The sequence below is a fragment of the Dromaius novaehollandiae genome, chromosome 21 (genome assembly GCF_036370855.1).
Source record: "Dromaius novaehollandiae isolate bDroNov1 chromosome 21, bDroNov1.hap1, whole genome shotgun sequence".
NCBI lineage: Eukaryota > Metazoa > Chordata > Aves > Casuariiformes > Dromaiidae > Dromaius > Dromaius novaehollandiae.
In genome coordinates, this window is record NC_088118.1 from 4786991 (window position 1) to 4799299 (window position 12309).

Genomic DNA, 12309 nt, shown 5'->3' on the forward strand with positions numbered 1-12309 from the left:
AAATATGATGGTACCTGCATTTCCCAAAACATGAACAGTGCAGCTGTGGAGCTTCTTCAGCTCCTTGCTAGGTGGCAGATACCCTGCATGCTCCTGTTGACATTTACTGATTTTTACTCACGGGTGTTCAAACTTGCTTACAGGTGAAGCCTTGCTAGAAACTAACACCACTGTAGACTACATCTACAGCTCCCCATCCCTACGGTGTGTACAGACAGCACACTATATCCTGAAAGGTAAGAACCCAACAAGCAGGAGAGGCTGCATTCTTCTCACTTTCTGGGAAAAACACTGCCAACCAGATAAAAGGGGAGCTGGCATGGGAAACCCAAGTAAATGGTAATTCAGGGTGAGGATTATTTCCATGGGAGTGTACTTCACATTAAAGCAACGCTGTCCGTAAGGAGCCCTTTTCTTATTGCACGGTACGAGACAAGTGCCTGCTCAAATGGAGTGCTGGCCCTAATGCCAGCCATCGGTTCAGAGTTGGGTTTATTGCCCCTTCTTACAGAAGCCAGATGGGCGTTTGAAGAGAGTGGTTACTTCCAGCTCAGCACGCCCTGTGCCTTTGCCCACTCCCAGTCTGTGTGGCTGTTCTTTGCTATGCACTTCCCTAGTGCTTTCACAGCAACTATAAAACACAAACTTTCTGCCACCAGTAAGAGTAACCTCACTGCAGAAACTGGGAAGGGAAATAGCGATAGGAATAGGAGACTCCCTGGCACTGGAAACAGTCCAAGATACAGTCACACCTAGGTTCACTATATTGCATGTTACAGCAGGCCAGAGATCTACATGCCTTGGTATATCATATGAGTGCCTTCAAATACACAATCTTTTCATACCTAGTATTAATCAACTGACTACTTAGAGAGAAATGAACTAATTTATACTCAAACTTAAGTATTAAAGCTGCAGAGTCTTGCCTCCTTCCTCCTCAGCCACTTTCATTAATATCTACTCTCTTTTCTCTCTTTTTCAGGTATGCAACAAGAGAACAACCTGAAAATTCGAGTAGAGCCAGGCTTGTTCGAATGGACCAAGTGGGTCTCTGGTAACACACTACCTGCCTGGATACCCCCTGTGGATTTAGCTGCAGCTACTCTAAGTGTTGATACAACCTACAGGTAGTAGAAGGTGGGGGGGAGGAAATCTGTTTGTGTTTTGGCTTTGTTTTTAACGAGTTACACACTGATGAATTTTTAATACAAAGGAGTGACCAGAAGAGCTGCTGAGGCTCCCAGAACAAACTCAAAGCAGGCTAAAGGTTGCTCTAGTTAACATACCCTAAGAAGGCTCACTATCGACCAAATTTCCCAGACCACTTGCAAAAGTCCAGTTATATTGCTGACCACAGAGATCCTTTTTCCAGTACTCCTCCCTTCACTGTCCATTTTTTAGGCGCCCAGCAAACAAAGGTTTTTTTAACCTTTCTCCTAAAACAGGGAGTTTGGGCTCGGGTTGAACTATGTAGCCCTAGCTGATCTCAAGTTTGCAGGAAACAACAGAACTAGTTTTGCTAACTCAGCTCACTGACCATCATCTTTATAGACTGCACTGTATCATCCGTTCAGTCATACCTGCCCTTCCCTTCCACAGAGGGAAAGCTTGTCTGCTTTTCTATTATGATTAGTATGGTGGTGGATCTTAATTGTAAATTTTGTGACATGCTGGGGAATATGTTTACGTCTGTTGGGAATTCAGGGTCTCCTGTGTCATCAAAATTCAGAGATTTTCTATCAAAGACCTGAATACCAAGCATTTATCACTTCTCAGCAATTACATCTGAAATGTTTTTAGTGGAAAAAACTGCAGATTCCAGACTCAGGTTTTCCTGGTTTTCAACTCAAAAACTGTGGGTGAAAGCAAGCAAAATAAATGTCTGATTAGAAGCATCTGAATGGCAAACGGGTCAGCACCACTACTCCCCACTTCTCAGAAAAAGGAAACAGATACAAAGATGTTACTAGCGTGGCTTCCAGGGGCCCTGATAGAGCTGCTCCAAAGGCAGATGAAATGAGCTGGCTTTTCAGCACTTGGCATTTTTGCCAATCACCCCAAGGGTTGCACAGGAGATCCGTCCTGGTGCCTGCGTTAGTTTCCATATCCTGAGCGTCATGGCCTTGCTGCCAGACTCTGCTGCTTTCCTTTTATCTAGACACATGTCCAACCTCAGTGTTGCCAGTATCATTGCAAACAAATACCTGTTCACTGCCAGGCTGCTGGGAGCAACCTTCAGTCTGAGTCTAGAGGGAAACTCAGATTCACTCCTCCGAATCTCCAGCAGTATCTTAGCTCCTCTGCCACAGTGCCCTCCAGCGTATCATACAAATGCTTTTTACTGTAATCTGCACAGAGAAAAGCTAAAAAAAAAAAGAAAAAAAAACAACAAAAACTAGCCAAAATAGTCATGTGATAAAGAACAGACAAGATTATCTTCCTGCTCTCAAATTTATGACTCATTTATACAAGCCAGACTCAAAGAGTCTCACAAAGAAGGAAACTCTAAAAAGGTCACACGGTTCCAGTCCTCCACTATACCTCAGTGGTGAAAAATCTGTGTAATTATGACTTGTTGCAAAGAGTAACTCTCTCTATTTTAGTGTGAAGCTAATCACAGGCTGAACAATCTCAGATAAAAATGAAACTTTTCTAATACATGCATAACATACACAGGAATTCCACCTAAGTAGGCTCGGTGACAAGTATTTTGTAGCTGGATTTTGTGGTTTACGATATCACGGGAAAGCCAGTGTTTCTCCTTGCCCTAGCACACCCATTTTAGAATGCCCAAGTGGAATACACAGCTGAAACGTTAAAAAGAAAAACGAGAAAAAAAAATGTAAAAAGAAACCCTGATTTCTTTCATACCTAATTATATCATAGAATCATTTGTGCTGAGCCCTTCTGGTCTAAAAGCTAACTTTCCAAGTCTCTGGAAAGTTAGTCATTGGGCAGAGGGTGTCTAAATAGAGGTACTTACACTGTATTTATCCTGGAAAAGGTATCACATGGCTAACACTCAGCAAAGCAGCTGGACCACAGCAGAGTCTCTAGCTCAGAAAATATGTGCCTTCTGGGAAGACCACAAAGACTATTCTCAGCGTAAGAAAAGAGCCTGCTCTTGTGTGGTCTGCTGGCTAGATCATGGACTGGGAGACAGATCTCCTGGTACATGCCATTGCAAAAGGAATACATTTAAAATAGGCATGTTATATGCTGCCTCCAGTAACAGGTCCACATGAGAGGAGTTTTTGCCACCATTTTTGCCAGCTAAGTGAGGTATCTTACTGAAGGAATAGTAAAGATCTGAGTACTGATGTTTAAACATTATCATTAAAATTCCACTAATAACTTGCAGAAGCGGTCCTGACGCAAGAAGTGGCTCTGGAGATTTGAGTAATTAGAAAAGTTAAAGGAATACATACTTTCAGGTGCATCATAGCCAGGGCTTAAGTAACTTGTATTTAAAACTTTCTCTCAATTTACTGTACTTGTTTTTCTGTTTGCAGACCTCATATTCCTGTCAGCAAGTTAGTGGTTTCAGAATCTTATGATACATACATAAGCAGAAGCTACCAAGTAACAAAAGAAATCATCAGTGAATGTAAAGGCAAAGGTAAGTGCCACAGACAGCTCTAATACTCCAACTGTGATCAAAAGCAAGACAGGGTATCTCAGATGTGAAAGCTGATGTTCCTGACCAGTCTTTCTGTCTTCAAGGAGATGAATCCCCATACCTGAATCTTCTGGCCCCTCTCCCACAGACACTGGAAACTCCAAGTTAAGCTCTGTATGTGTCAGAACTATCAGTTCAGACACACTCAGGGTACACAAATGGTCCATAAACTTAAGTAGCAGAAGTATTTTAGGGATCCTGACACAATGTAAGATACGTATGTTTCTCTAGCTTCTATTTTTCATTCACAGCTTAGGGATAAGTTGTTTCTAAATTCTGGTGATCTCATTAATTCCATTTCACTAATTCTTCTTCACATTCTGGACCTTTTATTAGTTTGCCCACAAAAATAAGATAGCTCTGTGAGACACCTGTAGTAAAGTATCTTGGAAATAGGAATCTAAAGCAATTGCTGTGGAAAACCAGCAACTGAAATTAGTGATTGTTTTACCAAAAGTATTTTTTGGACAGAAGAAAAGTATTTGCTTCACAAAAATGCAAAGACAACAGAAATCTTGCTGGAATTCTTGCTTTCTTCAGAAAGTAATTTTACAAATAAGTAAGAGTTAACTGTAATCATCTCCCAAACTGAGAAATGCTCTATGTTAATAAAACGTGCTTTTTCCACATACACACAATTACATGTGTTGCCATATGTTAAACTGAACCTATTTTGAACATCTTAAATGATTAACCTGATCCTGGGCACCAGTCCCTAAAGCCAGCTTCACCTCCCTCCTCATTCTGTTTTTCTTGCTTTGTTTCAGGAAATAACATTCTGATAGTGGCACACGCGTCCTCTCTGGAGGCTTGTACCTGCCAGCTCCAAGGGCTCTCGCCGCAGAACTCCAAGGACTTTGTACAGATGGTCCGAAAGGTAATTACCAGCAAGGAATAAAGCTTGCTGGCTTTAAAAAGAGGAAAGAAAATTACAAGCTCCTTAACCAGGCGGAGGACACTTTGTTCCTTTTGTCTGATTCAGCCCATTATTGAGTTCCATCCATTTCAGAAGTCACGAGAGTAAAGGAGATCGGTTTAAGAGGCTTAACATGTCACTCTTGTAACAGACAGCATGGGATCAGATGCTCACCTACAAATGGGCACACAGTGCCACTGCTTTAAGTCTGTAGGTACCAGGGGCTATACAGAGACTCCCACAGTGCCTCTAGTGCTGAAAACACCCTAACCATAGTTAACAGGGCATTTCTGATGTACACTTCTTTTCCTTTCTCATTCTACTCTGAAGAGCTGTTAGTAGTCAGGGAAAAGGTTTGAAAAAAATGATAATGTGCCTTTATTGCTTTTCTCCAGCTCTCGACAAGGAGATGATATTGTCCATTGCAAGCCTTGCAGACACATCTGGGACAGTCATAGCTGACACCTGATCTGAGGATTCCTCAGCCAGAAGAGCACCCATATTTCTCCTCCATAGCCGCACTGGCCTTCAGGGCTGTCAGTCAGCATGGGCTAGACACATTTGGTCTGAGCTGGCCCACACTTAAACCACTTCACAAAGTTATAATCTGTCTTCCCCAGTGTTTCACATGTACAGTGATGCACTTGACAAAGTTTGGCTGTCATGCCCGAGTCCTACAATCATCTTCTGAAAATGGGCTGGGGGGGGGGGGGGGGGGAGAGAGAGAGAGAGAGAAAGAGAGAGAGAGAGAGAGAAAGAGGGACAGACAGAAGAGTCAATGGTTTAATAGCACAGGGGGGCGTTGGCCCTTAGGCCAATTCCTTTCTTACCACAGCATGATCCCTGCTTATGGCCTTCCTACTTTATTTCTGTATCTCTTCACACAGATTCCATACCTGGGGTTCTGTTCGTGCGAAGAACTGGGAGATACAGGTGTTTGGCAGCTTACAGACCCCCCCATCCTCCCTCTCACACATGGACCAACTGGAGGCTTTAACTGGAGAGAAACGTTATTACAAGAATAGGCAAAGCTACATGACCAAGCAAACCAATGGCCTTTCCAAGCACTGGAGAATGTCTCTTCTTTCTTGTGTTTATTGACAGTGGAAAAATAGTTATCATATGTTAAGTGGATCACACAAAAAGCTGTTCTAGCATATCTCTTACACAGCCATAGTCATGCAAAACTTCTCATATTCAACTAGGCAAATACAAAAGAGCCTGATTTGGGGGAGGAAATACTAAAATATAGATTCAAGCTCTTGCACTGCAGGGAATCTCTGTTTAGTCAGCAGCTCGGGTAGATTTTTTCCACCTTGAATGGAGCTCTGATAATACCAGTAACTTTCACTGCCTTCTGCACCATGACAGTAACTACTAACACTGTGTGAAAGTTGAGCATTCAGGATGTTTTCCTCATTGCTGTTTTTTGCAAAGCATTAACAGGCTTGTTCAGGTCCATGTGTTGATACCTTCCTCACAAGCAACCCCCAAACTCTCGTCACCTTTCATAAAGCTTATCATCACTCGCTGGAAAAATGAGAGTTCAGCATTCCCTCCCTAGGCAGCATCAGATCATTCTTCTCCTCTGTTTCAGCACTGTATTAGGTGCCTGTGTAACTACCCTGTTGAGCACGTTGTGGATGCTAAGACTGTTTGATGCTAATCTGCATCAGAGGAGAATTCTGAATTTCACAAGAGTTACAGATGAAGTTTGCACATCAAAAGACAGCACTGTTGTGAATGAAGACCAGGAGCAGTTTCTCTTGAGCAGAAATGAAACAAGCCTTTTCCAGCCAAACCTGAAGTGTTTAGAAAGGCTTTTCTTTATTCAGATTATTGAAATCCACCCTCGTGCACCGACCAGCCTGAAGTGTTTCTGTCATTTAAATCCCCTCAGAAGACCTTCAAGAAGGGTTTTCCCTCTTGCACTGAGATTTTGTGCTGGTCATATACACAGTGGTGGCTTTCTGTCCCTTGTGAGCTTTTCTCTCAGCCCTGGGGAGGTTCTGCAGTAAGCAGCTTTCACCAGGGGGTAATGACTAAGTCAAAAAGATATGCTGAACTTCAGCCTTGGCTGAATGTTTTGCTTCCTTCTCTTTAATTCCTAAGTGCCATCTGTCATATAGACAAAGCAGAGCTGAAAAAAAAGAAGTACACTGTAATTTAAAAGCAACATGCTTTGACCTATTAAGATGCTATTTATCCAGTGGGAGGAGGGTTAAGTTTTGGGGAGAATGGAAAGAGAAGGGTTTCCATCTGGAGCTAAAAATCTTTAAAATCACAAGAACTGCTGTGGCAGGCAGAACAGTGGTCCTCTTAGTCCAACTGCCTGCTCCTGCCAGATGCCAATGCCAGCTGCTCCAGAGGAGAATGCAAAAACTCTGCAGTGGGTAGCTTATGGTATAAGCTGGTCTCCGGGCAGGTTTCTCTGAAACACAATTATCTGAAATCTTCCGCCCTGGATCATGAAGTTCCTGCAGCCATTTGTACTGGTCTTAATTAGTGTAGACTCGCTTTAGGAAGGTACTTATAAATCTGCTTAAATGGAATGAAAGAGCATTTAGGTATGGCTTGGGCCATAATTCTGAGTACTCCCATAAATCATATCAAACAAAAGTTCAGAAGTACCACAAAAAAATTCTGGCATCCTAGGATACCTCTCTCCTTCCCAATTTTCCCTCTGCAGAAAGTGTTATTATCCTTATTTGAAAGGTTTATATGGCACAGAAGTTTATACTGGCCAATTTTCACAAATGCTTGTTATTCATAGCAAAGTCCAGGTTTGATTTGGGGTTAGTTTCTTTTAACCTATCAAGCCTTTGGAAGGACTCGTGTTACCTTCAGTAGGATATGATCCAGCTACACATTCAACACTCAGAACAAACAAGAGGTGATAAACTGCAATCCCTCATTCTTAAATGAGGTAAAACACTCACCAGCTCCAATGTACCAAATCTTAAAGGGTCTTAGCTCAGCTTTGTCCTACAGTTTTAACTTGCTATATGATCGTGAGCTTGCCAGGGAAGTACAGCAGATACTGTACAGATCTTGAGTCAGAAGACAGATCATCCTGTGCAATATGTACACTGACATGATTCATAACAGTAGTCCATTATTTATACATTTATGACTATGTAATACACAGTAGGCCATTCATAAGTGCATTATTATACCAGGGACATATACTGAAAAGTCAGGGAGATAACTTAAGAGATGACAGAAAGAAACTGCTCCTGTGCAGTTATACTGCTGTCACATTCATTTTTAACTATAATTTAAACTATTTTCAGCTGTGTACAGACATTCTGAAGGGCATTTCTGGCCTGTTTTCCTCCATGCTTACTCACTGCAAATTTGCAAAGTTCCTTTAAAACTAAACAGATGACAATCACACCAAAACTAATTTGCTTACTGATGTATGCATAACTCTCTGGCTGGCTTACTGTTTCATGCCATGGGCCAGCAAGATGTAACTTTGGGTAGGAAATACTGCATATAGAAAACAGTAGAGGCTGCTCAGGTTCCACTGCAGGTAAGCAACATTAGAACTAATTTATATAGGCAAAAGCATGGAACAGAGAGGGGACAAAACCCAGATGCACATAATTTGAATATTGTACCAGCTGATCTTTGCATATAATAAGCATTATAGAAAAAAAAGTGTTCTGTTTGAGAAGATAGAAGACATTAGAATAGTCTCTTCTTAAAAAAGTATATTTTTGGATGTTTGGGAAAGTATTTTGACAATTGTCTTATCTCATATTAGATTTTTAAGGTGTCAAGAATCTCAGAAAGAAAATCTTATTTTCTTTGAGCATTTTGATTTCCCTTAGGGGTTTTGTGTTAAGTAATCTCATGCTCATGAGGCTCATTGGGGAAAAAAGGAAAAAAGATGTTCCTTTGAAGCTTCCCATTTGAATGTTAAAAATATAAAGGGATTGCTGCTTCACTTTTATTCCATTGCTGCTCATTAACATATTTAACCTACCTTGAGTGTTTTCTCCCAGAAGAACATTAGGCTTGCCCTATCTAAAATGAGTGTAAGTCTTTTCCTTATCTTCACTGTGAGCTGCATCATATCCCAACAGTCTAATTACAGTATGGAAGGCAAATTACAGTTGCTAAATTTTTCCCTCTCTTCCCAATTAAGGAATAAAGCTGCAAATATGCCAAGAGTAAAATATTCTTCCAGATTTCCAGAAACTCTAACTTCAGGGTTGGGTTAGAAAATATAAGAATCAACAGTCAAATTCTAGCACAGCAATAGCTGAAGGAATGACATGCAGAAACCAGAAAAAGCAAAAATAAGGTATTTGAAAATGATCCCTTACGTGATCCAAGAGTTTGACTAGGCCCTGTATCCCCTGGGCAGTAAGGTAAGTACACTCTGGCCTTCAACTGAACCTTTTGCCCAATCTTCCTACACTGAAGTGGACTGGAGTGGATCGCGGCACGCAACAACCCTCATGACTTGAGCAAGGTGCTGTGTCAGTCTCCGTCTGTGGACACCTTGCTAGTTTAATCATGAATTTTCCTTACATTTAGTGCAGTGGTAGCAACAGCCAAATGCTTAAATCTTTTGAGCATGGCGACAGGCTCTCAGCTAATGTAAACTGACACTCTTTACTGAAATCAATAGAGCCTGTTTTGACAAACTAAGGAGCCAGGACATAACTTCAGGAAAAACATCTTATCTTTTTACTCAGTCTGAGCAATTTTAGAAAGAATACCCAGCTGATGATATCAGTTTCCTTTTCTCCTCTGTTGTTAGTTTCTAGTATTAATATTAAGTGATAATCTACATAACCAAAGAAATGGTTGGTGAAAAGTTTTACGTGAATTATTCTTAGCAAAGACAACACAAGTAGTAATTCTCCAAAACCAAGAGGACAGAAGGGAGTCTAGAGTACTGTTTTCCTGTGCATTATTCTGTGTCCACAACCCTGAATCCCCCAGGCAGCAATATCTTAGGCACTCGAGTGTTGTAATCTTCAATTGTGTACTACATGCAGCTCTTGAAAAAAGGTCAGAGGATGGGAAGGGTGGTTGTGGATAGCAGTACGACCAGCTCAGCCTTTTCACTTAGCTACCTATTCTGATACTGCACTGGAGGTGAGGGGTTGTAGATTTTTCCCTCTGAGTGCCTTAAGTTTCTTACCGAGGTGCGATCCAAAGGCCATGGAAGGAAAGAAAAAGATTTACCATGATTTCCACAGGCTGGCGATGAAGCTGCATGAGGCCTGGTCCTACTGTGTGCTGCTAACCCCTATCTACCTTGACTTAAAGATGAATTCAGAGGACTCTTTATATAAGAACAGGGTTGAGCCCTTCCAGTCCTGATTTAAGAAAATGCTTAAGCACATACATAAATCCCACTGATCTAAGCAGAATACTTATTTAGCACCAAATCAGGATGTACATGAGCATTAGGATTACACTTGTCTTGTCTGGAAAATCCCAGGGCTCCTTGTGCCTTGATTTGAGGCACTAACTCAAAAACCTTGATACCCTGCTGCTCAAATGCATAATTTAGAGGAGATGATGAACTGCCTATCTGAATTTGTGCTAAGTAATGAACATACCTGAGTAGAGATGAACTACAGTTCATGTCTGCATCATTTTGAGCAGTGGCAAACAGTATACACACTGCTGTGAACTTTACATTTAAAAGGCATTCCTATAAATGCAAAAAGAGTATGGGATGAAAATATAAATAGTCAGCATGGAGAAGTAAGGTGCGATTTAATGTCTGATTATAGTCATGTTCATTTCAAAAAGAGGGACGCTAGATAGTTGAGTTAGGCCATAGCCAAATAGTTTTCATATTTAAGCTCAGAGCTGAAAATATATTTGCAGTACTTCACAACTTAAAAAGTATTGAAAGTCCATATGAAAACTGCTGTTTATAAAAGGACGCTTAGTACTGCCAAAAAAAAAAAAAAAAAAAAGCCTAAATGTAGAGGAAACTATTCAAACTTTATGTATATATGTGAAATTATGGTGGTAGCAGACATGGTTAAAATAATGAATGAATGAAAAAATCAACCCATAAGTGAGACAGGTTGCATCCACTCTAAATTGCTATTTAGTTCCCACCACTTCCTCAAATACACATTTCCCCAGGGAATATTCACGAAACCTACAAGCAACATAGTAGAAAATACACAGCTAGTTCCTTTCTATTATTTCCCATTAGAAGGTATTTTCTGAAGTTCCTCCCTGTGGACAGTTCTTAAAACTTCATGTTAACAACGGACACATTTTTTTCATTTTAAACCTGTTGTATCATTATTATGTTTTTTTAGTGTGAGCAGATTGTATTTATTTGAGAAAAATGTTTGCTGTTTAAAAAAACAATAATTGTATTGCCAAAAATAGCTGTAATTACCTGTGACATCTGTATTTTTTTATTTTGGGGTGTTGGTTGGTTGTTTTTAATCTCAATTTCAAATGCTAACAACTGTTGAAACAACCACTGCATTTTAATTTGCTTACCACGTTAAATGGACTTCTCAGAAGCCTGACAAAAATGGCTCATACATGATTTAATAAAGATGTCATGCATCCACAGCTTGCCCTTACTATTTAAATTTTCCCCTCAAGTGTTGAACTTCATTGGAATGACTATTCTGACACAGCCCTTTACTGAAGTCTCTCTCTTCACAGAGAGCCAGCATATGGCCTGTGCATCAGCAAGTTGCACTTCAGACATACTTGAATGGCTTGAGTGAGATTTAGGCATAAAACACCCATGTGGGCATGCACCTAGAAAAGAACTGCACTGGGACCTTGAAACAGAAAGGGAGTCAGGGCCGTTTCTCCTTTTGGAGTTGCAATGCTGTTTTCACTGTCTCACCTTTTGGGATGCCCGGCCCTGACGGGTAGAGACCTGCCAGTTTTGCTCAGCTGGTCCAGCCTCAGAAGCACATCTGCAGAAGCCAGCTAAGAAACTGCCTCCTTTGACACAGCCTCTCAGGGACAGGCTGTCTTCAGTGAGAAAGGCAAATTTAACCTAAAATTTCTTCCCTTCATTAAAGGTGAAGTTCACTTATTTGACAGCAGATGGCATAAAACTATCTCGAGTTCTGCTTTCCTTCGACCGAACAAGGATGGGTTTCACTGTTTTAGCTGGAGGTAGGTGGTTTCTGTGTGATTTCTATTGCTCAACTGCTTTTCCCCAGAAGTTATTTTACCGTCAAGTTTGGATATGTGGAACTGGAAGCACAACTTTTAAGCCAAAGCAATACCTAGCTTTACAATATGTACCTGCTTTCTTGCTCTGGATTCTTCCTGCAGCAGTAATTTTATCAGCCAGTAACACTCTTTTCTTTCAAACCAACTAATTATATTAAACTTTATGGCCTAAAACTCTGCTTTCTGGTAAAGCTGATTATTTTATGACTAACGTAAGAGCCACAGTTTTTACCAGTCAAACACAACAACAGAATGACACACTTCCACACACCTAGAAACATAAAGGAAACAGGTTCTAATAAATTACAATTTTAATGCATAATGTATTTATAATTAATCATTTTGTCCAGTTCACTCAAACCTGCGTCCTATAAATGCACATTTTTGACCATATTTTATATCTTATAAAAAGTCAGCTCATTTTGACAACATTAGTCATACTTGCACTAAATGTTGGGCAGTTGCAAAAAACTGCCAAAAAAGGATCTGCTGAAGCTTTTTTGGAAATTGCACACCT

At 40.7% G+C, this 12309-nt stretch overlaps 1 protein-coding gene across 3 annotated transcripts in view; it reads left to right on the forward strand.

Annotated features, from left to right (window-relative positions):
- The window catches only part of UBASH3B (ubiquitin associated and SH3 domain containing B), an 80793-nt gene extending 69627 nt beyond the window's left edge, over window positions 1-11166 (forward strand). For 2 of the 3 annotated variants that reach the window (XM_064524286.1, XM_064524285.1), the window contains exons 10-14: window positions 144-236; window positions 983-1127; window positions 3513-3619; window positions 4447-4556; window positions 5483-11166. In XM_064524286.1, coding sequence (XP_064380356.1) covers window positions 144-236; window positions 983-1127; window positions 3513-3619; window positions 4447-4556; window positions 5483-5620 — 593 coding nt within the window. In that variant the 3' untranslated portion in view covers window positions 5621-11166. Of the gene's footprint in view, window positions 1-143; window positions 237-982; window positions 1128-3512; window positions 3620-4446; window positions 4557-4990; window positions 5279-5482 lie in introns of those variants that run through there. The other variant, XM_064524287.1, reaches the window with a different exon arrangement.
- The last annotated feature ends 1143 nt before the right edge of the window (window positions 11167-12309 follow it).